This window comes from Dipodomys spectabilis, unplaced genomic scaffold (genome assembly GCF_019054845.1).
Source record: "Dipodomys spectabilis isolate Male_0828 unplaced genomic scaffold, ASM1905484v1 ptg000108l, whole genome shotgun sequence".
Taxonomy (NCBI): Eukaryota; Metazoa; Chordata; class Mammalia; order Rodentia; family Heteromyidae; genus Dipodomys; species Dipodomys spectabilis.
This window is the reverse complement of record NW_024870785.1, coordinates 14,653,049-14,678,303: the sequence shown is the minus strand read 5'-3', so window position 1 is coordinate 14,678,303 and position 25,255 is coordinate 14,653,049. Positions and strand designations below refer to the sequence as shown.

Here is a 25,255-nt window from a genome sequence, read left to right as displayed (position 1 = left end):
AGAGCTGAGGGACAGCGCCCAGGCCCAGAGTTCAGGCCCCACGACTGGACCCAAAAAAAAAAATAATAATAATAATAATAAAAAGCTCAGCTAGCATTCCCTGAGGACAGGATGCCACGAAAGCAATGACATCCATGCACTTATCCCTAAGCACTTTTGAGAAATTAGTCCAAGCAGGTGTCTGCTGATTTCTTTCTTTTGGCCTGGACTAGACACACATGGGAGGATCAATAGCTTTTATTTTTCTCAATATACAATTTAGAAAAAAAAAAAAAATCAGTCTGAGGAAGGGATTTTGTGAAAGAGGCCAGAGGATACTGTACAAAATGAAGAGTTCCAAAGTAGGGAGAAAGCATGGTGGGTGAAGGCTCAGAGGCCTAGGACCTTTCCACCAGGGAGGCGGCCAGGTCTTTGATGGTCTTGGAGTTCAGCTGAGGGATTGTGCTGATCTTCAGGAGTTTGCTGCTGGAGTACTTGTTCTTGATGGCCTGCGGAAGTCATTGGTGAGTAAGCACATGTCAGAACGCCATATTCCCACTCCTTAGTCCAAGTTAATTCACAGCTATTGAAATACAAACACCTGACTCACTGTCCACAGGCCCTGTGTGAGCTGAGATTTGGTGGAATGGAATATAGGCCCAGGGCAGTCCCAGGACGTCCTCTGCTCCGATTTTGCAGGTGTTTCCCATGAGATCTACACCACAGTGTCCAGGAAGGGGTGTGTGTGTGTGCGCGTGAGCGGGCGCGTGTGTGTGTGTGTGTGTGTGTGTGTGTGTGTGTGTGTGTGTGTGTGTCAGAGAGAGACAAAGAGAGAGGTAGAGAGAGAGGGAGAGCGAGAGGGAGGGAGGGAGGGAGGGAGGGAGAGAAGGAGAGAGGGAGAGGGAGAGAGGGAAAGGGAGAGAAGGAGAGGAGAGAGGGGGAGAGGGGGAAGAGGGAGAGACAGGGAGAGGGAGGGAGAGGGAGGGAGAGGGAGGGAGAGGGAGGAAGGGAGAGGGAGGGAGAGAGAGGAAGAGGAGAGAGGAAGAGAGGGAGAGGAGAGAGGAAGAGAGGGAGAGGAGAGAGGAAGAGGGGAGAGGAGAGAGGAAGAGGGGAGAGGAGAGAGGAAGAAGAGAGAGGAAGAGGGGAGAGGGAGAGAGAGAGAGAGAGAAAAAGAGAGAGAGAGAGAGATACTTGAACTCTAGGCTTGAGCACTGTCCCTGAGCTTTTGTGCTCAGAGCCACACCCCTACTTCTGGCTTTTTTGTGGTAATTGAAGATAAAGAGTCTCATAGACTTTCCTACCTAGTCTGGCTTTGCACTATGATCCTCAGATCTCAGCCTCCTGAATAGCTAGGATGACAGGTATGAGACTGGAAGTTCCAGCCCTCTTCACTCACCACAGCTTACTTTTAGTCCCTGTCATTGGAGCTGGGGTAAGGCCCTGAGTGACATCACCTAATACACAAGGCTCTACACGGCCATTTCCAGTGGCCCTCACTCTTCCAGTCCCAGGCCAGCTGGCCAGGCTGCCATTCCAGTGTGTCCTGAACCAGCCTGGAGTGAAGCCATTTGCTACTAGCTGACCACGTACCAAGCTAAGCTTGGAGGAGGCTAACCCTGACCTTGTTTCAAAGCGCATGTGCGATGCTTATGAGGGGTCCCTCTCCCCTGCTGTACCACAGAGAGAGTGCAAGAGCTGAGACTTGACCCTCAGGTTAATTACACACACACCCAGAAGGCAAGGCTGCCTGCTGCTTCACAGTCACCATACTCACGATGAATTTTGTTAAGTTCTCGTTGAGTTTCACCACGTTCTTGGCCATGTGCTGCATGACTTCTAATACTTCATGCTCCGTGTAGCCCGTGTAGTACTGCTGCTTTAAATTCTGAAACATGGCAAAAAAAGAAGCCCAGATGAGGGCTGAGAGACCACAGGCACAGAAGCCAGAGTGAGCAGCAAATCATGCAGGATGCGGGGCCTGAACTAACTCAGGTACCAGAGGTCCATGTCGCTATTTTAATTTTTATGTGTGTTTCAGGTTCTGGGGCTTCAACTCAGGACCTGGGTGCTATCCCTGAGCTTTTCTGTCCAAGGCTAGTGCTCTACCACTTACTTGAACCACAGCTCCACTTCCAGTTTTCTGGTGATTAACTGGAGGTAAAGAATCTATTGGACTTTCCTGCCCAGGCTGGCTTTGAATCACAATCCTCAGATCTCAGCCTCCTGAGTAGCTAGGACTACAGGCGTGAGCCATTAGCAGCTCAACATGTTGATACATACACACACATTTATATGCATGCCAGTTCTGGGGCTTGAACCCAGGGCCTGGGCGCTGTCCCTGAGCTTCTTTTGCTCAAGGTTAGTACTCTACCACTTGAGCCACAGTGCCACTTCCAGTCTTTTCTGTTTATGTGGTAGTGAGGAATCGAACCCAGGGCTTCATGCATGCTAGGTAAGCACTCTACCACTAAGCCACATTCCCAGCCTCTGCTGCCGTGTGTGTGTGTGTGTGTGTGTGTGTGTGTGTGTGTGTGTGTGTGTGTGTGTGTGTGTGTGTGTGTGTGTGTGTGTGTGTGTGTGTGTGTGTGTGTGTGTGTGTGTGTGTGTGTGTGTGTGTGTGTGTGTGTGTGTAGATTTTTTTTTTTAGAGAGAGATTACATAGGAATAAGGGTACCTCAAGTAATAAAGCTTTTGGACTTACTTCTGCCCCATAATGAAAAGGAAAGGGAAATGAGGTAGAGTGAAAATAAAACATGGTAAGCATGTTTCACAAATCAATCCCTTCATAATGCCAAGTGGTACTGAACCTAACACGGGCCCAAACAGGGGCTGTGATAGCCCAGGGATGCACAGTGGCAGACAGGAACAAAGCTCAGAATTAAGAGGAAAACTATGAGCAAAGTGCTGATGGCTCAGGCCTATAATCCTTATCAGGAGGCTGAGATCTGGAAATTGAGATTCAAAACCATCCTGCTTAGTAAAGCCTATGAGCCTTTATTTCTTTATTTTTTTTGGTTGGTTGTAGGGCTTGAACTCTGGGCCTGGGCGCTGTCCCTCAGCTCTTCCGCTCAAGGCTAGCGCTCTACCACTTGAGCTATAGCACCACTTCTGGTTTTCTGGTGGTTTATTGGAGGTAAGAGTTTCACGGACTTTCCTACCCGGGCTGATTTTGAACCTCAACCCTCAGATCTCAGCCTCCTGAGTAGCTAGGATTACAAGTGTGAGCCACTGGCACTGGGCTGCCTATGAGACTCTTATTTCAAATTACAAAAAATGCTGAAGTGGCACTGTGGCTCAAGTGGTAGAGCTCTAGCTTTGAGCACAAAAGCTCAGAGACAGCACCCAGGCTAGTACAAGACTGGTACAAAAAAAAAAAAAAAAGAGGAAACTGAGTTAGGTGCTGATGTCTCAAGCCTGTAACCTTAGCTACTCAGCAGGCAGGCAGAGATCTAGAGAATCATGGTTTAAGAATAGCCCAGGCCTGGGAATGTGACTTAGTGGTAGAGTGCCTGCCTAGCATGCATGAAGCCCTGGGTTCCTCAGTCCCCTATAAACAGAAAAAGCCAGAAGTGGTGCTGTGGCTCAAGTGCTAGCCTTGAGCAAAAGAAGCTCAGGGACAGTGCATAGGCCCTGAGTTCTAGCCCCAGGACTGGCAGAAAAAAAAAAAAAAAGCCCAGGCAGAAAAGTCTGCAAAATTTTGTTTCTAAGCCGGGCACGGTGGCTCACGCCTGTAATCCTAGCTACTCAGGAGGCTGAGATCTGAGGATCGCGGTTCAAAGCCAGCCCGGGCAGGAGAGACTGTGAGACTCCTATCTCCAGTAAACCACCAGAAAACCAGAAGTGGCGCTGTAGCTCAAGTGGTAGAGCGCTCGCCTTGAGCTGAAGAGCTGAGGGACAGCGCCCAAGCCCAGAGTTCAAGCCCCACGACCGACCAAAAAAAAAAAAAAAAAAAATTTGTTTCTAGAGCAATCAGCAGACAGCAGGGCTGGAGGCATAGTTCAAATGGCTGAAAGATAAGACCCTTGTGCAGGAAGAGACACAAATTGACTTTTGCTTCAACATTTGGTGATACAATTCTAAAGACTAACCCACTACCTTTCATATGCATGTTGTAACTGGCAAGCTCAACCACAATTTTGTGACATTCCCAAAAGAGATCAAGGCAACACAGATCTGGTCAGGAGGAAATAGTAAGATCATACACAAGTAGTATTGCAAAAATCAACTCCCAGAAGACCAGGAGCCTAATTGTTAATAGTCTAAGAGATCAAGACAACACAGTGAAGGTGAACTGGAAGCCAAGCATGATGGCTTCAGCCTGTAATCCTAGTTACGTGTGCCATTCCTGGGGCTTGAACTCAGGCCTGGACGCTGTAAGCTTCTTTTTTTTTTTGGGTCCGGTGGTGGGGCCTGAACTCTGGGCCTGGGCGCTGTCCCTCAGCTCTTCAGCTCAAGGCTAGCGCTCTACCACTTGAGCCACAGCGCCACTTCTGGCTTTTTTCTTTTTGCTTCTGTGGTGCTGAGGAATCGAACCCAGGGCCTCACGCATGCAAGGCAAGTGCTCTACCACTGAGCCACCTTCCCAGCCCCCGCTGTAAGCTTCTTTTGCTCAAGGCTAGCATTCTACCACTTGAGCCACAGCACTACTCCTGGCCTTTTCTGTTTATGTGGTACTGAGGAATTGAACCCAGGGCTTCATTTGTGCTAGGCAAGCACTCTACCACTAAGCCACACTCCCAGCACAAGATCAAGGTTTGAAGAAAAGTCTGTGAGACTTTTTTTTTGAGTCAATCAAGGGCTTGAACACTAGGCCTGAATGCCACTTCTGGTTTCCTGAGTGGTTTATTGTGGTTTATTGGAGATAAGAGTCTCATGGACTTTCCTGCCCAGGCTGACTTTGAACTGTGATTCTCAGATCTTAGCCTCCTCAGTAGCTAGGATTACAAGTGTGCGCCACCAGTGCCTGGCTTGTGAGACTCTTCTCTCCAGTAAACTGTGTTAAAAAAAGAAAAAGCTCAAAGTGGTGTTGTGGCTCAAGTGGTAGAGCACTAGCCTTGAGCTGAAGTATGTCAGGAAAGTCCTCAAGCCCTGTGTTTAAGCCCCAGAAGCCAGTCAGGCACACGTACAACCACAGTAGAAAGTTACAGAAAAGTCTTCCCATTCATTCTGTCTTCTATCCAACTCCCACAGAATATCAGTGTCCTTTTTCGTTAGTTCCTGTGTCCTTTTTGGAAAAGGAAGTAAACTATTTACATCTGCAGACTCCTTCACTAAGTGTAACTGTGCAGAGGAAGCCCCGCCCCATGCTGCCATGGCAACCTTGCAGCTAGGGATGTGTTTTCTGAAGCCCAAGGTTGTCTGGGTAAAAGGCTTTGTGATCCAGCCATGGGAGAGGATGACAGCAGGCTTAGGAAGAGCCAAATCCAGGCTGTCTATACCCTTTCCTCTCTTCTTTCTCCCTTATCTCCTAGCAGGAGATGAGTCTGCAGAGAATGAGAATTAACTGGCTCTCCCTTGACTTACATTCCCTCTTAGGATTTCCCTGCTTTGTAGACATGGGAGCTCCTCATCGGAATCCCAAAGAGACTTTCTATCTTAACAATCTCTGAGTCAGGTCTTGGCCTTGCTTTGTCCACTGTGCTGGACAATTCATCAGTTCTTAGTGGCTTTCCTCTTTCCTGACACCTCCACCATCCAACTGTTTACTATGGCATAGTCTGCAGGGTATGAATGGCTCCTGAGTGGTTTTGTTTTGGCCACACTGAGGTTTGAACTCAGGGCCTTACGTTAGTTCCATTTGCTTGCTTGGGTGGCACTCTACCACTTGAGTCAGGCCTCTAGCATGGCTTTTTGCTAGTGAGTTTGAAAATGGAGTCACAAAGACTCTTCTGCCTGGGCTGGCTTTGAACTGGGAGCCTCAGAGCTCAGCGTCCTTGAGGATCTAGGATTACAGGCATGAGCTTCTGGGTGCCTGGCAGGTCTTTGAACTTTTAACATTTCTCCAACCGCACTGTGAAAATGCTAATAATCATTATCCTCAAAATGCTCACAATTGCTAGGCACTGGTGCCTCAAGCACTATGATCCCAGCCACACAGGAAGCTGAGATCTGAGGATCAAGGTTGAAGCCAAATCCAAACAGATTCTTTTTTTCTTTTTGGTCAGTCGTGGGGCTTAAACTCTGGGCCTGGGGCTAACCCTCAGCTCTTCAGCTCAAGGCTAGTGCTCTACCACTTGAGCCACAGCACCACTTCCAGCTTTTTCTGCTTATGTGGTGCTGAGGAATTGAACCCAAGGGCTTCATGTGTGCAAGGCAAGCGTTTTACCACTGAGCCACCTTCCCAGCCCCACAAGGAGACTCTTAACCTCCAATTTCCTAGCAGAAAGCCAAAGTGGAAGTATAGCTCAAGGGATATAGTATTGTCAGCCTTGAGCAGAAAAGGCAGAGTGCACACAAGGTCCTGGGTTCAAGACCCAGTATCAGCCCATGTGCATGCACACACATAAAACTGGTCATTTATATCACGAGGATTGAAAATACAGCCTAATGTCCTTTTAAATCACTCACCCATTTTCCTTGGCCCAGCACCTTCTGCGACAAGCAGGAAGCTGCAGCTGCCACCTTAGAAGGGTGGTAATGCACCATGTCATAGTCCAGGAGAGTCAGCTCCATCAAGTACTTGGCTAAAGTGTGCTGTTCCACGTCAACCTGGAAGAGACAGGGAAAAGTCCCTGTGGTTATCACTGGGGCAGAATTCTAGGGGAAGGCTGAGGAAGTGGGTTCCGCTTCACTCTCATCCTTCAACAATTGCTCATGTCCACATCAGACAACAGACCAGATCCCGTGACCTTCACTCCTGATACCGCCAAGACGAGCACCAAGACTTCACGAAAGCAAGACATCGGCGGCTCACACCTGTAGTCCCAGCTACTGAGGAAGGGAGATCTGAGGATCAATGTTCAAAGCCATGCTGGGCAGAAGAAAAGTCTGGGAGACTCCGTCTCCAATTAGCCAACATAATGCTGGGCTAGAAGTGTGGCTCAGGTAGTAAGAGCGCCAAGCTGAGCAAGCCAAATGGGCCAACTTGAGATCCCAGAGTTCAAATCCCAGAACTGGCACACACACACACACAAAAAGGATAGATAGGAAAAAAGTTTCCTGATGCTCTCCCCAGATCAACCAATGCTTCTAGATATTACATCAAAAAAAAATAAAATAAAATCTTCAGATCTGAGGTACTTACCTCCCCGGCTTTTGATGCTCGCCTTAAGAAGTGGAGGGGTAAGGGCCGACCCAACTCAAACTTGAGTTCTTTCAAGATGAAGGTCTCCATTTCGCGGATCTGGGAGCTGGTGTAAGCGTTGTCTGTGATGTACACAAAATCTTCAATATTTGGAGAAAACATCTCCTCGTATTTGGAAGCCAAGAGCAGAGCTGTAATTCCAACCAGCTGAAGCTTCTTCCGACACACTGGCTGAACCTAAGTGAACACAGACATGTCTAAAAAAGTCACACCTACGACCATGCATATGGCTCACCCCTGTAATCCTAGAGACTCAGGAGGCTGAGATTTGAGGATCATGGTTCCTGGCTTGTTTTTTAAGTACCTCAGACTTTTATTTTGTACCTGAGACTTTTGTTCTTACTTCAGCAATTCTTACCAAAAATTACTGTACTTTCCATCCGATGGAGATTCTGCAGTGATAACCCAGAATCTCTGGCTAGCTAAGACTTTGTAATCTCTGAGGGTCATTAGTAGAATAATAGAACTATTATTATATTGTTTGGTCAAATTGGGATTTGACCTACACTCAAATGTTGACTTTAAATAAGTAAATCCTTATCTTCAAGGCTACCATTTGGTAGGTAGCATACCAGTAATTTATATCCAGTATCTCTGTGTAACAGTTGATAAAAATGTTCAAGATTACTTTTACATTCCTCTTTATATTCCATATTTTCAGTCTACCCACACACACACATATACTTGCTATTTTTTTCTTTTCTCTCTTTTTCTTTTCTTTTTTTGTGAGGGAGGGGGAAGGTAGCACTGTGGTTTAAAATCAGCCTCATACTTCTCAGGCTGGTGCTCTGCCACTTCAGCCATAGCCCCCAGATTTATATTACAAAGAAAACGAGCAAAAACAAACAAAAAACTGTGGGCTGGGAATGTGACTTAATACAGTGCTTGCCTAGAATGCATGAAGCCCTGGGTTCAATTTCTCAGCACCACATAAAAAAGTTCAAAAATGGTGCTGTGGCTCAAGTGGTAGAATGTTAGCCTTGAGCATAAGCAGCTCAGGGACAGTGCCTAGTCCCTGAGTTCAAGCAACAGGACTGGCCATAAACAAACAAACAAACAAATAAATAAATTCTGCCTAGAAAAAAATCATTCCTCGAAAAAATTTCTATGGTGATTTCAAGTCACAACTAGTTAACCAAACATCTCATTTTTTCAGATGAGGCAACCCTAAATAAATACCAAACATCAGAAATGGTACCAGTAGGACTGGAGAGCTGGTGTTCAAAGGTACTACAGGCTGGTTAGCTTGGACGCCATCTGCTGGTTTATTTCAGCTGAGGAAGATGGCTATTCAGTACACAGTGAGTACCCAGAATCTCAAACCCCAAAATTTTCTAACATCTCAAACACTGCATGCTTATATAGGATTCGCCCAGTAAGAAATTTCACACTTAACCCCAAGTGACATGTTGAAAGAAAACAATAAGAGCACTGAACATACTACATAAAGTTACCTTCGGACTTGCACACAGGGTGAATATAAATGAATATAGATTTAGACTTGGGCCCTGTTCCCAAACCTGGCCAAATAGCCAAATAGATAGCCAAATGCCCCAAACTCTGAGGGGGAAAAAAAAAAGTCTATGCTAGATGCCAGTGACTCATGCCTGTAATCCTGAGTAGCTACTCAGGAGGCTGAGATTTGAAGATCTTGGTTCAGAGCCAGCTTGGGCAGGAAAAGGCTGTGAGATTCTTCCCTGATTTTTTTTGCTTTTGTTATTTAATTGTTCACTTTATATATACATATACATATGTATATATATTTGGTCATGGGGTCTGAACTCTGGGTCTGGGTGCTGTCCCTCAGCTCTTCAGCTCAAGGTTAGCACTCTACCACTTGAGCCATAGCTCCACTTCTGACCTTTTTCTGCTTATGTGGTGCTGAGGAATCGAACCCAGGGCCTCAAGCATGCAAGGCAAGCACTCTACCACTGACCTACCTCCCCAGCTCCAAAGTCTGTGAGATTCTTATCTCCAAGTAACCACCAAAATGCTGCATGGAGCTATGGCTCAAATGGTAGAATGCTAGCCTTGAGCAAAAAACAGTTCAAGGAAAGTACCCAGTCCCTGGGTTCAAGCCAGGCATAATATTTCTGATAACACTTATTTCAAATATAAGACACTCAGTGTGTATGTTTCTCTCAGTCCTTGTCTTCAACTACTCTGAGCACCTGAAGTTCTCTGGCTTCTCAGATATTGACAGTTGAAGCCAGAAGCTGGTGGCTCATACTTCTAATCCTAGCTATTTAAAGGGCTGAGATCTGAGGATCTCAGTTCAAAGCCAGCCTGGATGGGAAAGTCCCTGGAGATTCTTATCCCCAATTAATCACTGGAAAACTGGAAATGGTGCTGTGGCTCAAACTGGTAGAGAATGAGTGTTGAGCAAAAGTGCTCAGGGACAATGCCCAGGCCCTGAGTTCAAGCCCCACAACGGGCCAAAAAGAAAAAAGAAGCAACAACAACAACAAAAAGAAATTGGTAGTTGCTTTTCCCTTCAGAGGAACCCCCGGCCCAAGTGCCATGTTCAACCCCAAATCCACACTGACCTGTAGAAACCGGTCCATGATGGCCACACACATGTAGAGCGTTTCCTGCAGCAGCCTGAACTTGGAGTGCACCTGCACCAGCCAGTCCACTAGAATGGCACGCATGCGCCCGTTGATATCTCGGCCATCCAAGAAACGTGGCTTGATGCATTGCAAAACCTGTTGGTGAAGATTTGAGAAGATGACCAAGTGGCCCCCCGCCCCTGTAGTGGCAGGCTGCCGAGGCTCCCTGAGGCTCGTGGAAGGCGGGGCCCAGGCAGACCCACCTCCAGCTGCCGCAGGTACTGGTAGATGTCCTTCACGTAGTCGCTGCACAGCTGAGGGTTCTCCCAGTCTTCGTTGTCAATGTCTTCGATTTTGCAGAGCAAAGCATCCGAAAAAGCTTGGCAGAGGTTCTCCTCCTTCATGGAGACCTCCTCAGGTGGGGGAGAAGACCCCTAAAGGAAAGCTCAGGGGATCAGTGCGTTCTCTCATAGATCTGAGAGCATCGTTAATAGCCCACCGCCATCGCTTCTGTGTTCTGTGCTATTATTTTCTCTCTACCTCGAGGCCAAGCTAAAATTATTCTGAAGAACCTCAAATACCAACATTCATCCTCACACAACAGAGGTAGTACTCAGCCAGAGGCTGGTGGCTCACACCTGTAATCCTAGCTACTTAAGAGGCTGAAATCTGAGGATTGCCACTGGAACCCAGCCCAGGCAGGAAAGTCCGTGAGACTCATATCTCCAATGAATTACCAGAAAAAAAGAAGAGGAGGGGAGGGAAAAGGAGGGGAGTGGAGGAGAGGGAGGGAAGGGAAAGAACAGGAACAGCAGCAGCTAGAGCTCAAGTCATAAGAGTGCTAGCCTTGAGCAAAAACACTCAGGGACAATGTCCAAGTTCTGACTTCCAGCCCAGGACTGGAACTAAAAATAAAAAGGTGTTCAATCAATGAAAGTACTTGACCACGTGGGTTCAGGAATTACTGGAGCTGATTACTTTAGCAGTAGCCTCCTTTGCAAGCATGGGTTTTTCAACTACTTTATTATATATTAAGAAACTAGGGGTTGGGAATGTGGCTTAGTGGTAGAGTGCTTGTCTAGCATGCATGAAGCCCTAGGTTCAATTTCTCAATACTACATAAACAGAAAAAGCTGGAAGTTGCGCTGTGGCTCAAGTGGTAGAGTGCTAGCCTTGAGCAAAAGAAGCTCAGAGATAGTACCCAGGCCTTGAGTTCAAGCCCCAGGACTGGCAAAAAGAAAAAGAAAAAGAAAACAAGAAAAAGAAACTAGCAAGCCAGGAACCAGTGGCTCAGCCTGTAATCCTAACTATTTAGGAGGTTGAGATCTGAGGATCATGGTTCAAAGCCAGCCTGGGCAGAAAAGTCCCTGAGAGACTCTTACTTCCAATAAACTACGCAAAACACCAGAAATGGAACTATGACTCAAAGTAGTAGAGTGCAGCCCTGAGCAAAAGAGCTGAGGGACAGCACCCAGGCCCAGAGTTCACAGACACACAGACACATGGACACACACATACACAAAGGAAGGGAAGAAGGAAGGAAGGGAGGAAAGAAGGGAGGAAAAAAAAAAACAAGTAGCAAGCCAAATGCTAGTGGCTCATGCCTATAAACCTAGCTACTTAGGAGGCCAAGATCTTAGGATCACAGGTCAAAACTAGCTTGAACAGAACAGCACAGAAGACTCATCTCTAATTAACCACCAAAAAAAAAAAAAAAAAGCCAGAGGCAGGGAAGGTGGCTCAGTAGTAGAGTTCTTGCCTAGCATACATGAGGCCCTGGGTTCAATTCCTCAGCATCACAGAAGAAGAAAAAGCCCGAAGTGGTGCTTTGGTTCTAATGGTAGAGTGCTAGCCTTGAGCTGAAGAGCTAAGGGACAGCGGCCAGGCCTAGAGTTCAAGCCACACAACCAACAACAACAACTACAAAAAGCTAGAAGTAGGGCTGTGGCTAAGTACTAGAGAGGTATCCTTGAGCAAAAAAACACATTCAAACCCCAGGACCAACACACTGACACAAACAGAGACAGAGAGAAGACAGACAGGCAGACAGACACACACACACATACACACACAAACAAAACTAGCAACTAAAAAAAGCAAAAAGGTACATTCAAGCCTATGAATAAAATCTGAGGAAATGGCAGACTTAGCAGTGGAAAGCCTGGGTCTTTATTTTTCTCAGCTGGCTGGGTGGTAATGAGAAAAAAATCACACATGTTAAAATTTTGTAATATTAGGACACCTATTCAGTAATGAAGTATAAGCTATTGCTTTGAAAAAGGAAAAAGAGGTACTTCTCAAAAATAAAACCTACCAGGGCACTAGCAGCTCATGCCTGTAATCCTAGCTACTCAGGAGGCTGAGACTGAAGCATGACAGTTTGAAGTCAGCTGGGCAGAAAAGTTTGCTGGACTCCATTTCCAAAATAGCCAGTAAAAAACTGGGCTGCAGACATGGCTCAAGTGATAAACCTTCAGCTGAGCCAGCAAGGTGAGCAAGTAATAGGCCCTGAACTCAAGCCTTGTTAATCAAACACTAAGGTCAATGATAATTTCCAGTCCTAAAGGGAGATAGTGTAACAGTCATCAAAGGCCTTTTAGTGTGTGCTGATACATACTTATTCGTTGAGATGGAGTCTCCCTTTTTGCCCACAGCTGCCTCAAACCACTACTCTTCCAAACTCTGCCTTCTAAGTAGCTAAGATTGCAGGATTAAGCCACAAAGCCTGGTCCTTAGATGCATTTTTTTTCTTTTACTAGTCCTGGGGTTGAACTCAGGGCCTGGGCACTGTCCCTGAGCTTCTTTTTGCTCACGGCTAGAACTCTACCACTTGAACCACAATGCTACTTCTGGCTTTTTCTAAGAATCAAACCCAGGGCTTCATGCATGCTTGGCAAGCAGTCTACCTTTGAGCCACCTTCCCAGCCCTTGATGCATTTGAATAAACACACAGCTTCGGCTTAACTTTTAATTTGGGCAGGACTGGGGTTTGAACCCAGGTCCTCGTGTTTGGATCAGCAGGCTCTCAACCAGTTAAGACATAATACCCTAGCTCTCTTTTGGTTTTCTAAATTTTCTTTCCTGTAGGGTTCCACAGTTTGCTAGGGCTAGTCTAGACTGCAACCCTCCTAGACAGACAGACAAACATGTGCCCAGCTTTGTACTGGTTGACAAAGAGGTCTCATGAACTTTTTGGTTAAACTGATCTCAAACCACAATCCTCCCAATCTCAGCCTCCCAAGCCACCTCACCCAGTTTAAGTTTAGCTTCCCTAAGGAAATGCCTTCGGAAACTTGCCCCAGGAAGGCAATCAGTGCCAGGAAGTTTGCTTAAAGGAGTCAAAGTTATCCTGCACTTTGACCACTGTCTCCAGTCTGGAAGGCTTGTGTACTATTCCAAAATGGAAAGATACAATAAGGATTATTTACCTCTTAGCTTAGAATTGCTTGAAAGCACACTTTTTGGGCTCCAACATAATTTCATTATTTTAAGATCCTTTCTAAGATCCCACTCACTTGTTTAGACAAGCATCTTAGCCCTGCAGGCTAACTGTACACGCCTGTCCAGGGTGGGCCACATACCTAGGTGGTCAATCATCAAAATTGTTCAATGAAAACCACATGTGGTGGTACCCACATATAATCCCAGCACTCTGGAGGCTAAGACAGAGGAGGATGGAGAATCCATAGAAAGTCTGGGGCTTCCATTTGTTAAGAAATAGACTTGGAAAAAATTGTATTAAGTGAAGTAAGCCAAGCCCAGAGAAACATAAGCCCCATGGTTTCCCTTATTTGCAATAACTAGTATACATCTAGGACAAGCAGAGAAAGTCAAAAGCTATGTACATATGACCATATAAGATGATGCTAAGCGAAATGAACCCCAAGAGGTTTTATCTTTGTTGCTGCTGTTTTTAGTGTACTTATACTGTACTGTGTGATTTTTTTTGTTTCGTTTGTATGTTCTTCCCCTATGGTATAACCCGTTGTCACTGTATTTGATTCTGGTGTCCTGCATCTTGTATATACATTTTTCTATTTGGGGAGGGAAAGGGAAATCATAAAATGCTGAAATAAGGATACAGGTTGACCCATTGTAACAATGAGATGTACAGGACACTATGTTGAAAACAAACTTTACAGCTTGGTGGGAGGGGTTGGGGAAAGAAGGGATGGTAGAGGAAAAAACAAAGGAGGGGGTAACAATGTTCAATAGGAAATGTTCTCATTACCTTACTCATGTAACTGTAACCCCTTTGTACAGTATCTTTACAATAAAAAAAAATTAAAAAAATTTTTAAAGGAAGTCTGGGGCTACATCCTGACACCTTGTCTCAAAAAATAACTAGCAAGCAAGCACCAACCAATCCTACAACTTATAAATGAGCCACACACAGAAAGACAAACACGGATCTCCCAGCTTGAGAGAATTTCAATCTCACAGAATTTGTGGGTACAGTGATGGTCCCAGAAGATGACAAATGGGCACCCCATTATGCTACATAGGAGCCAGGTGCTAGGGTGCTCTTACACAGCAATGCACAGTACACTTCCAAAAACAAGCTAGGAAAGGATGCTGAGAATACACCAGAAAATACCAAATTTGAACACCATACTATGTATATGCATTTCAAAACTTCATACAACTTCCCTGGATTTTGGGGGTTTTTTTACATCTAAGACTGGGACTCGAACTCGGTACCTAATGCTTTTGCTCATTGGTTCACACTATCAACTGAGCCATACCTCCAATTCCAACTTCCCCGTTAATAAGCACAATTTTCACATACCAGTGCATAAAACAAAATGTAGACATGTCACTCTACCTCTTCCTTTAAAAATGGAGGGACAAAGGGTGAACAAATGCAGCAGTGGTACTCACTGGACACTGGATAGACAACTTGTGGGTAGGGATGGGAGGGAAAAACTGGGAAGAGAGGGAAGGAGTAACAGTGTGTAAAAAGAAATGTACTCATGGCCTGGGAAGGTGGCTCAGTGGTAGAGCGCTTGCCTTGCATGCATGAGGCCCTGGGTTCGATTCCTCGGCACCACATGAGCAGAAAAAAGCCCAGAGTTCAGACCCCACGACTGGACCCCCCCCAAAAAAAGAAATGTACTCTTTACAAGATTTATGTAAGTATAACCCGTGTGTACATCACACTTATAATAACAAAAAAATTTAATGTGTGTATATGTCATATATTTTATAGTGAATTTCATATTAAATATTTAATATTAAATCCTGCTAGAATTACAGGCATGAGCCAGCAGTGCCTGGCTTCACTCTTTTTTTTTTTCTTTGCTGGTTGTAGGGCCTGAACTCTGGGCCTGGGCGCTGTCTCTCAGCTCTTAAACTCAAGGCTAAGGCTCTACCACTTGAGCCACAGCACCACTTCTGGCTTTTTCTGCTTATGTGGTGCTGAAGAATGGAACCCAGGGCCTCATGCATGCAAGGCACGCACTCTACCACTGAGCCACCTTCCCAGCGCCTTCACTCTCTTTTCATAGTTGTTTGATTCTTGATGATCAAAGTAACCAGAAACAGTAGTACAGGCTTATAATCCTTACATTTAGGCTGGGAATGCAGCTCAGTGGTAGAGTGCTTGCCTAGCATGCATGAAGCCCTGGGTTTAATTCCTCAGTACCACATACACAGAAAAGGCCAGAAGTGGTGCTGTAGCTCAAGTGGCACAGTACTAGCTTTGAATACAAAAGTTCAGGGATAGTCAGGCCCTGGGGGCTCATGCCTGTAATCCTAGCTACTTAGGAGGCCGAGATGTGAGGATTGCAATTCAAAGCCAGCCGGGGCAGGAAAGTCCATGAGACTCATCTCCAATAAACCAACAGAAAACCGGAAGTGGTGCTGTAGATCAAATGGTAGTGAGCTGAAGAGCTCAGGGACAGTGTGCAGGCCCAGAGTTCAAGCCTTATCATCATCATCATCATCATCACCATCACCATCACCACCACCACCACCACCACCACCACCAACAACAACAACAACAAAGTTCAGGGACATCACTCAGGGCCTGCGTTGAAGCCCTAGGACCAGCATGGAAAAAAAAAAAAAAGAAAGAAAATCGGTCAAAGAAATTATAAATAACAGAACTCTAGCATTAGCCAGGCATCAATGGCTCATACCCATAATCCTTGCAACTAAGCAAGCAGAGACCTAAGAATGATGCTTTGGAGCCAGCCCAGACAGACAAATCCCAGACACTCTTACCTACAAATAACCATTAAAAAGCTGGAAGTGGAGGGCTAGGAAGGTGGCTCAGTGGTAGAGTGCTTGCCTTGCATGCATGAGGCCCTGAGTTCGATAACTTAGCACCACATAAGAAGAAAAAGCCGGAAGTGGCACGGTGGCTTAAGTCATAGAGCGCTAGCCTTGACTGAAGAGCTGAGGGACAGCGCCCAGGCCCAGAGTTCAGGCCCCCATGACTGACAAAAAATTTTTTTAACAAGCTAGATGTGGAGGTGTGGCTCAAATGATAGATTGCCAGCCAGGAGTGAAAAAAAGCAAGTGAGAGCATGAGGCCCTATTTTCAGCCCCAGTAATAGCACCAAGAAAAAAAAAAAGTATTTTGGCTTTACATTTCCAAATCATGGGCTTCTAACTATGAGCAAGGTCATTTTTACAGTGGGTTATTTTCATCAAACTCACCAAATTTTACTCAGATCATTAGATGTGGTTATTATCATTATGGAAGGTGGCAAACTTAAATAGTGTATGTCTGTGTATGATTATATATACATACATACACACACACACACACACACATATATATATTTTTCTTTTTTGCCAGTCCTGGGGCTTGAATCCAGAGCCTGGGCATTGTCCCTGAGCCTCTCTGTGCTCAAGGCTAGAGCTCCACCACTTGAGCCACAGCAACACTTCCGTCCTTTTCTGTTTCTGTGGTACTGAGGAATCGAACCCAGGATTTCATGCATGCTAGGCAAGCACTCTACCACATTCCCAGCCCCCCCTTTCTTTCCCCCTATTTCCTTCACTGTTGCTTCAAATCATAGCTATAACTTTTGTAATCCTAGCTACTCAGGAGGCTGAGATCTGAGGATTATGATTCAAAGCCAGTCTGGGAAGGAAAGTCCTCATGAGACTCTAATTAACCACCAGAACACCAGAAGTGGCACTGTGGCTCAAAGTGGTAGAGCACTAGCCTTGAGCAGGAAAGCTCAAGGACAGTGCCCAGACCCTGAGTTCAAGCCTCATGACCTCCTTCTCACCCCTCTCAAACAAAAACCCCAAAAACTTAAAAGCAGAGTGCAGAGAAGTACCCTCCAGTCTAGCTGAGCCCAAGCCAGGCAATCAGGTGTGTTCTGTGAACTGGGAACTTCCTACCTTTGGGGCCAACATTTCCATCTGCACTGGTTTCACAGAGGCCGTAGGTTTCAGATGTTTGTTGACATTGGTTGCTTTGGCGGGTTGAATGGGCACTTTGGTGTTCTGAGCTTTCTAGAAAGAAGAGAGAAACACATGTAGAGCAAGACAGCCAAGCATCATCTTCGATGGCACACAGAGCCAGCATCGAGTGTCTGCACCGCCTCATGGCTGTTACCTTAGCTGCCCCTCTGGTGGTCACTCGATTCCCAATTTCTTCTAAAACCGTACGTCTAACAGTCACATGGCTCTTAGCTTTCAGATTAACACCTGTATCAATATTCTCCAACTCAGTGGACACCTAAAAAAAGTAGAAAAAAAAAAAAACAGAAAAAGAAACCCTGTTAATACAGTTTAAAAGACTTGGTTAATGTCAGATATTCCCCTTGAGAAATGTGTTGGGCACTGTGAATATGATCAAATTAGTTTGCAAAAGGAATTGAAGGTACATTTATTAGTGACTAACAACATACCTCTAAATTAGGCAAATTATTCATTTACTTTATCTATAATAAAGATCCTTACATTGCAAACCTTTTCTGCCAAAACTATTACAAGTATTCAAGTAGGCCAATAAAAGGATCTCAAAGGATTCCCAAATAAATGACTATCTCAAGTGGTGCTGTGGCTCAAGCGGTAGAGCGCTCGCCTTGAGCTGAAGAGCACAAGAACAGCGCCCAAGCCCAGAGTTCAAGCCCCATGACAAAAAAAAAAAAGATGACAAATAAATGACTGTCTCATATTACCGTAGATTTCTAAAGTCATCTAGCTAAAAGCTATTATATACAAAGACTGGTAACATGTATATTTAAGATAAAAACCAAAAGACTGTAACAAGTTATTGAACAGCCTGGTTGTTTAAAATCCCAAATTTTGAAAATCTAAAATAGCTTTGAATATTATATTGTTCTACACATTGGGGGTTTTTGTTTTGTTTTTTTGTTATGGTCGGTTTTGGGGCTTAAACTCTGGGCCTGGACGCTGTCCCTCAGCTCTTCAGCTCAAAACTAGCACTCCACCAGTTGAGCCACAACACCATTTCCAGTTTTCTGGTGGTTTATTGGAGATGCCCAGGCTGGTTTTGAACCACAATCCTCAGATCTCAGCCTTCTGAGTAGCTAGGATTATAGGCGTGGGCTACAAGCACCTAGCTACACATTTTTTTTGTGTGTGAAAATACTGTACAGAGGGGTTACAATTACATGGGCAAGATAATGAGTACATTTCTTATCAAGCATTGTAGCCTCCTCCTTTGTTTCCCCTTCCCATCCCTTCCCATCCTCCCCCCACCCATTTTTTTTTCAATTCAGAAATACAGATTTTAAAAATAAAGTGGCCATAGCATACACTCATACATTAAAGGCATTAAAACTGACTAGTTTTCATGGGCAAAATAGTTTTACCACTCAAGTTCTGGGAGAGTTGGAGCCATATGGGGGGAAGGCAGTTACATTTGCCAGGAAATGATCCAAATGACACCTCTGTGAATAGGGTGTGCTAATCCTAAGGAAGCTCCCAATAGCGGGTTTGAGTTGACCTCTCAGGACAGACAGGCCGACTAGGGAAAACTGGAGCCTTTCCTGAAAGAATTTGTCTTCATACAAGATAAATTAGCCACATTCACATAAAGTACACGCACACAACTTAGAGTTACAAGAAGGGGGTACTGATGCTGAATCATTTATTCAATGTTTAGGATTTGGATCTTGAAAGTCTCAGTGCTCAAATTTTCCAGCATTAACTGCCAATGTAAAAAAGGTGAAAGTACTTGGTTGAAGCCGGGTGATAGGTCTTAAGTTAAATTCACTTGGAACAGGAAACTGGCAGCTTTTAAGTAGCCTTGCAGCCAGGGCAATAAAATGCAGCTGTGTCAAGGCACTCTCGTTTTAAGCAAACGGAAAACAAAGCTAACAACTCAAGCCCACAGGAACAAGGTCAGGAATGCCAAAAACATTTTAATTTTTGCTAAGTAGATTAAGTCAGTCACCCTCCCCCTCGCCCCCTTTCCTTTGTGGGCAAAACCGGTTCAAGTTGCATGCATTATTAGTTCCTGCTCCGCCTTGAAGGGAGAAACTAATTTGTAAGAGGACAAACCCAGTAAGCAGAGCCTAAGGCGCAAAATTAAGTGGGAAACTCGTATGAAGCAAAACGTGAAAGCAATCAATGGCTGCTGCTGAATCAAACGAGGGAGAACACTTTATCTTCCGCCCATCAAATGTCCCGCAGCCCTTCTCCCAGCCCCCATCACAGATCCCACAGTAGATGAAGAGGAAACTGGGGGCGGGGAGGGGAGGGACCCCAAAAAAACCAAAAACCTGCGCTTAGCTCGGTCACTGTTTTAGGGACAAAGAGAGCCAAGATCTGGGATCAAGGGGAGCGTCAGGCCCCCTGCTCCCCAGGTTCGCTTGACAGACAGATGCCACCTCACTCTGCTTCTCCCGCCCGAAGCAGGAACGCGGGGGAGCCGAGGGGAGTGGATCAGAGACCAGCCAGGCGCCAGGCCCCGACGCCTGGGATCGGCTAGGCTGAGAGGAAGGAAAAGCTACCCAGCTGGGGCGAAGCAGCGACTGCGGAGGGAGGAGAAAGGTGGGGGAGGCGGTGCGAAGGCCCGGCTGATGAGGCGGGGGGTCTCCGGCCAGGCCCACTCACCGTCGGCCGTCGGAGCAGCGCCATGGGGCAAGGGAAAGGCGGGAGTGCCCGTCCTGCCCAGGGAGGGCCGAGGACTGGACCACGAAAACACGACTAGCGTGGCGGCGCCGTTGAGGGCAGCGCTCCAGACTCGCACCGCCGACCGCCGAGGATCTTCTGCGAGCGCTCCGCGTTTCAGGATTCAAATACCGCGCCGCTCGCGCCCCTATTGGGCAGCCTTACGCACGGCGCGCCGCTCTCATTGGCTGAGCTGGGACGCGTCATCTTATGCTGATTGGATGAAGTTTCTATACTTGTTTGGTTGTCATAACAACCAGATGGCTTTCCTCCCTTCCCCACCCCCAGTTGTGGGGGGGGGTGGGTTGTGGGTTGTTTTTTTGTTTGTTTCCTTTAGTTTTGCTTCTTCAATCTCTTTGACACAAACAAAAGTCGACTCTCATTAGGAAAGCTCAGAATTTTGACAAGCACTCATCAACGGTATCTTTCAAAGTTTATTGGGTGGATGGGAAATGGGATCTGTGGAACACATTTGAAATACCAACTCGGACCTTTATTCCTCTTGCAGAAATGTCGGCTTTAGGTTGGGTTGGCCTGGGTAGTGGCTCCATGAAAATGTGTGCTAAAGATGGGGGATTTATGGTGTTTACTCAAAATATTCCCAGCAGAAGCAGAAAGGAAAACCGAGGATTTGCATGTCTCTTGATTTAGCATCTAGTACAGCCGGAGCTAGTAAATATTTGTCCAATAAATGATCCTATGGCGTGTACAAGATTTATAATGAAAAACGAGGTGTGGCCTAGTCTTTAGCAAAAAGGTGGGAGAACAAAGTGCAAAGAAAAGTGGCTCTGGGAAAGAGAAGGTGACTATAGAACAAGACAGAGCTGGAAGTGGAGATGTCATGGTAATTTAGTGGTAGATTTGTTTCCCAGCACCTAACTTGAAAAGGAGAGAGAGAGAGAAGGAAAAAGCAAGCAAGCAAGCGAGCGAGCAAGCGAGCTGGGGCAGGCACTGGTGGCTCACACCTCTAACCCTACTACTCAGGAGGCTGGGATCTGAGGATCATGGTTCAAAGCCAGTCCTGGCAGGAAAGTCCGTGAGACTCTTTGTTTTTTTGGGTCTGGTCATGGGGCCTGAACTCTGGGCCTGGGCGCTGTCCCTCAGCTCTTCAGCTCAAGGCTAGCGCTCTACCGCTTGAGCCACAGCGCCACTTCTGGCTTTTTTCTTTTTGCTTATGTGGTGCTGAGGAATCGAACCCAGGGCCTCTGGCATGCAAGGCATGTGCTCTACCACTGAGCCACCTTCCCAGCCCCAAGTCCGTGATACTCTTATCTCCAATAAACCACTAGAAAAACCAGAAGTGGCACTGTGCTCAAGCGGTAGAGTGCTAACCTTGAGCTGAAGAGCTGAGGGACAGCGCCCAGGCCCAGAGTTCAGGCCCCACGATCAACAAAAAAAAAAAAAAAAAGAGAGAGAGGGGCTGGGAAGGTGGCTCAGTGGTAGAGCACTTGCCTTGCATGCATGAGGCCCTGGGTTCGATTCCTCAGCACCACAGAAGCAAAAAGAAAAAGGCCGGAAGTGGCGCTGTGGCTCAAGTGGTAGAGCTCTAGCCTTGAGCTGAAGAGCTGAGGGACAGTGCCCAGGCCCAGAGTTCAGGTCCCACATCCAGACCTAAAAAAAAAAAGAGAGAGAAAGAGAGACAAGAGACAGAGACAGAGAGACAGAAAGACAGACAGAAAGCAAGCAAGCAAGCAAGCTGTGGCTCAAAGTGTAAAGCACTAGCTAGCCTTGAGCAAAAGAGTTCAGGGATGAGTTCAAGCCATCAAAAAAAAAAAAAAAAGAAAGAAAAAGTATTAGGCATCCTTACAGAATAGTGTCTGTCTGTAGTGGGTCTGGAAACTCTGGGCCTGGACACCATCCCATAGATTTTTCACTAAAGGCTGGCAGTCTACCACTTGAGCCACGGCTCTACCTCTGACTTTTTTGTGGATGACTGAAATTAAAGAGTCTCTCAGATTTGTCTGCCTGTGTTGGCTTTGAACCTTGATCCTGAGATTTCAGCCTCCCAATTATTTATCTCCTACTAAAAGCCAACATTATTTCCTCTTCCCTTAAATCTAAGGTAGCCTTGTTACTTGTCTTGATGGACAAAATGAGATTAGTAATGTTTCTGGAATGCTCTAGATCTAGATTTATGTCTTAAGTAGCCTGACAATTCCTGTTCTCTTCCTTGCAGCCCTTAAAGGTCTAGCCTTTGTTAAGCGATGTCATTGAAAAAAATTGTTCAACAGCTGTCCTAGTTAAACCAAATGAAGCCTCTTGTACATGAAGATGGCTATATTAGACATTCTTTTCTAGAAGGTGGAAGAGGAGCCCAGACCTGTGGTTTGTTGCCACTGCTAGGTAACAAGTAACATTTACCTAGAGGCACTCCTGATCGCTTCCCCAAATAAGCAGTGGCCTTATCTTCTTGGTTTCCTAAAAGGTTACAGTTTAAAAATACTTTGCCCAGCCAGCCCACCTGGTGGCTTACATTTGTAATCCTAGCTACTTACTGAAGAGACTGAGACCTGAAGATCATAGTTCAAAGCCAGCTCAGGCAGAGAAGTCCACGAAACTCATCTCCAATTAACCACTCAAAAATCCAGGAGTGGAAGTATGGCTCAAGCAGTAGAGCACTAACCTTGAGCAAAAAAAGCTAAGGGACAATGCAAAGACCGAGTTCAAATTCCAATGCAGGTACACACACACACACACACACACACACACACAATTTTACAGTACTCAAACAGTAACAGTTATCAGTGAGATGTTCATTCTGACAGGGTCTTGTTTCATTCCTTATTGGTGCAATTAGCAGCAGTAGCTCCTGCACAGTGTTTTAAGGTTTGTGTCATAAATACTTGTTTCAGATTTTAAAATTAACTATAAGAAAACAACTATCAAGTACAAAATAGGTCGGTTTTTTGTTTTTTTTTTTTAAATCTGGACAACATCTGCACCATGATTATCTTCCTATCCTACTTGTAATCCATCCCAAGACAGGGACCCAGGGCAGTCTTACCTGGATCACAGGCTACTTTATTCATTTCCACAGTAAGGTAGCCAACATGGGTCATTCTCCCTCATTCTTCCTTGACCTTCATGATGCTACCTCCATGCTAGGCAAAGTGCTCCACCACTGACCGACATACCCACGCATCAAGTATACTTTTAAGACTGTTATTTTATATCTTCTAAAATATAACCCACGCCCCATCTGCACACACTGGTAATTACCACAGTGCATCACTTACTAAATATTAAAAAGGCACCATTAAATATTAACACCCAAATCATGCAAATATCAGTTTGAGCAGGAGTGCTGCTTATGACTTCCAAGATGTTTAATGTAAACTACTTAATAGAAATTAATTATGAAACACAAAGACAATAGAAATATAAGTTATTTATTAATCAATCCACTTACAAAGCAGGTGGCTTAATGCAAGCTTATTGACATCTTCACATATGATCCATGGGAACATGTCTTCCACATACAGACAGTGATATTACTGACTGGATGCATTTGCAATCTGGGGCATATTAAGCATATTTAAACAAATAAAATTCGGCTATCCTGTATATGAAAGTATCTTGATAATATGCATCCTGAAGTGGATTAAAACTTCCTCCAAAGGAGAAATGTTAGTATGTTAACTTAGCTTTATATTCTATATTATGCTGTAAATCTTAACTATAGATATTAAAAATTTTAAATCAGTGATCGACTCTTGGTAATGTCTGAAGTGGGATTCTATAATCATAGCAACAGTAGGTTAACAGTATAATTTGTGCCTCACAGTATCTGCAGATTTATTGTCTTCAAGTTTAAGAGAGAAATAAAACAAGAGACATGTAGATTCAGCTGACTTTATTTACCTTTAAACTAGTAAAAATCCCTTAAACGTGATCCCGGGGACCTTTAGAAGTTCTACCAATGCATAGATACCTGCCAAATGACTGAAATCCTAAATATTAACTGAATGTGATTACAAAATTAATGAAAGCAGATATCTTAACTACTCGTGCTTAGCAGAGGACTGAACAACTTGAAGTTCTACATGTCCTTTTCAATTTCCCTAAAATTTTTATTAAATCTGCAAGTATGTACAATTCAGCTAATTGAAATTAGTACTTAGTGTTCATCAAAGCTGTTTCACAGCAGCAAAAAAAAGAAAAAAAAAATCAGGGAAATAAAAAGTTCTAGATGATGTAGAAAAAGATAAATACAATCAGAACAGCAGTCTTAAATGTATGATATCAATATTCATCTCTATCTGCACTGTGCTGGAAGGAGAAGGATACACCAAGAAAATTTCTATTGATCACTCTGGTGATGTGAATGCCACCCACATCTGACTGATCTTGGTTTATATACTGTTCCCAGCATTAGGATGGTATTGAACTCAGAACTCCATATTGTAAATATACAGCAGCCATTTTGTCCTAATTAAGGAATGTCTTAATACACAATATTATCATTTTCGAGACAATCTTTATACATTAAACTAAAGTACATGATTGATTAAATTAAAGGTTAGTAATGGATAAAAAAAATTCATAATTCTCAAGACTTGGTACTAGGTAAAAAATAAAAAGACCACAAAATTCTACTTACTAAAGCAGCTAATCTTGCCTGCAAGTTTAGGGTCACAAGCCCATAATGTGTGCAAAGAAATGCAATACAAGGAACCATGCAAAAATACAGTAAAATGATACAGGAAAATGTCAAAATCTAGGAGAAAAAAAAAAAAGCTTTTATAAATACATCAAAATCAACTGTCTCCATAAGGTGTAGGTCTCGCATTGGATGTACCATGTAGCAGAGCCAGCACTCTAAGTTCAGTGCTTCCAAATCTATGCAGGTAAGTCATGCCATCTTTGGTTGACTGCAGTACCAGGAAGGATGAGAATGAGAGGGAGGGCAGGAGTCCTGAAGCACGATGTCAACTTTCACTTGGCAGCTGGGCCTCGATGTCCACTCTGCATATGGGGCACTTCTTGTTGGTAATCAACCACTGGTCAACACACACTTGGTGGAAAAGGTGCATACATGGAAGGCGCCTAATAATGGCAAAGAAAATAAAGGCAAAATTACTTTTATGACAATGGTGTGTGACATTTGTAATTATACATGGGATCATTCTGTAGTGTTTTGAAGTTCATTGTTAAATTAGAATTCTGGACAATATAATGTGAGTGACCAAAATAATTAATTGCGGAAACAAGTAATATAGAATCTGAATGAGTGTAAGAACAAGAGTCAAACTGATCATTATGACAACTTTTGGGGTAAGTTGTTTTGTTTGGACTGCTAGTGCAGCAGAGATGGCAGCAC

General features: G+C 44.8%; 2 protein-coding genes across 8 annotated transcripts in view; both read right to left on the bottom strand.

Moving 5' to 3' along the window:
* Window positions 1-222: 222 nt before the first annotated feature.
* On the bottom strand, window positions 223-20,044 carry Ccnb2 (cyclin B2). Its single transcript, XM_042687705.1, has 9 exons — window positions 19,879-20,044; window positions 17,408-17,530; window positions 17,191-17,304; window positions 10,095-10,265; window positions 9,829-9,987; window positions 7,223-7,459; window positions 6,547-6,687; window positions 1,754-1,864; window positions 223-488 (listed from the first exon to the last, which is right to left on the bottom strand). The coding sequence occupies exons 1-9, from the start codon at window positions 19,900-19,902 to the stop codon at window positions 378-380; spliced, it is 1,191 nt and encodes a 396-aa protein (XP_042543639.1). The 5' UTR covers window positions 19,903-20,044; the 3' UTR covers window positions 223-377.
* Window positions 20,045-23,303: 3,259 nt separating this feature from the next.
* The window catches only part of Rnf111 (ring finger protein 111), a 66,590-nt gene continuing 64,638 nt past the window's right edge, over window positions 23,304-25,255 (bottom strand). For all 7 annotated transcript variants that reach the window (XM_042687667.1, XM_042687666.1, XM_042687669.1 and 4 more), the window contains one exon: window positions 23,304-24,981. In XM_042687667.1, coding sequence (XP_042543601.1) covers window positions 24,864-24,981 — 118 coding nt within the window. In that variant the 3' untranslated portion in view covers window positions 23,304-24,863. The remainder of the gene's footprint in view (window positions 24,982-25,255) is intronic.

Excerpts from the sequence above, each read along its gene's own strand:
- Ccnb2 (XM_042687705.1), bottom strand. The coding sequence starts at position 19,902 with ATGGCGCTGCTCCGACGGCCGACG. Across the intron at positions 10,266-17,190 it reads TGGAAATGTTGGCCCCAAAG|GGGTCTTCTCCCCCACCTGA; the intron begins GTAGGAAGTTCC and ends GCTTTCCTTTAG. Across the intron at positions 9,988-10,094 it reads AGTACCTGCGGCAGCTGGAG|GTTTTGCAATGCATCAAGCC; the intron begins GTGGGTCTGCCT and ends CTTCACCAACAG.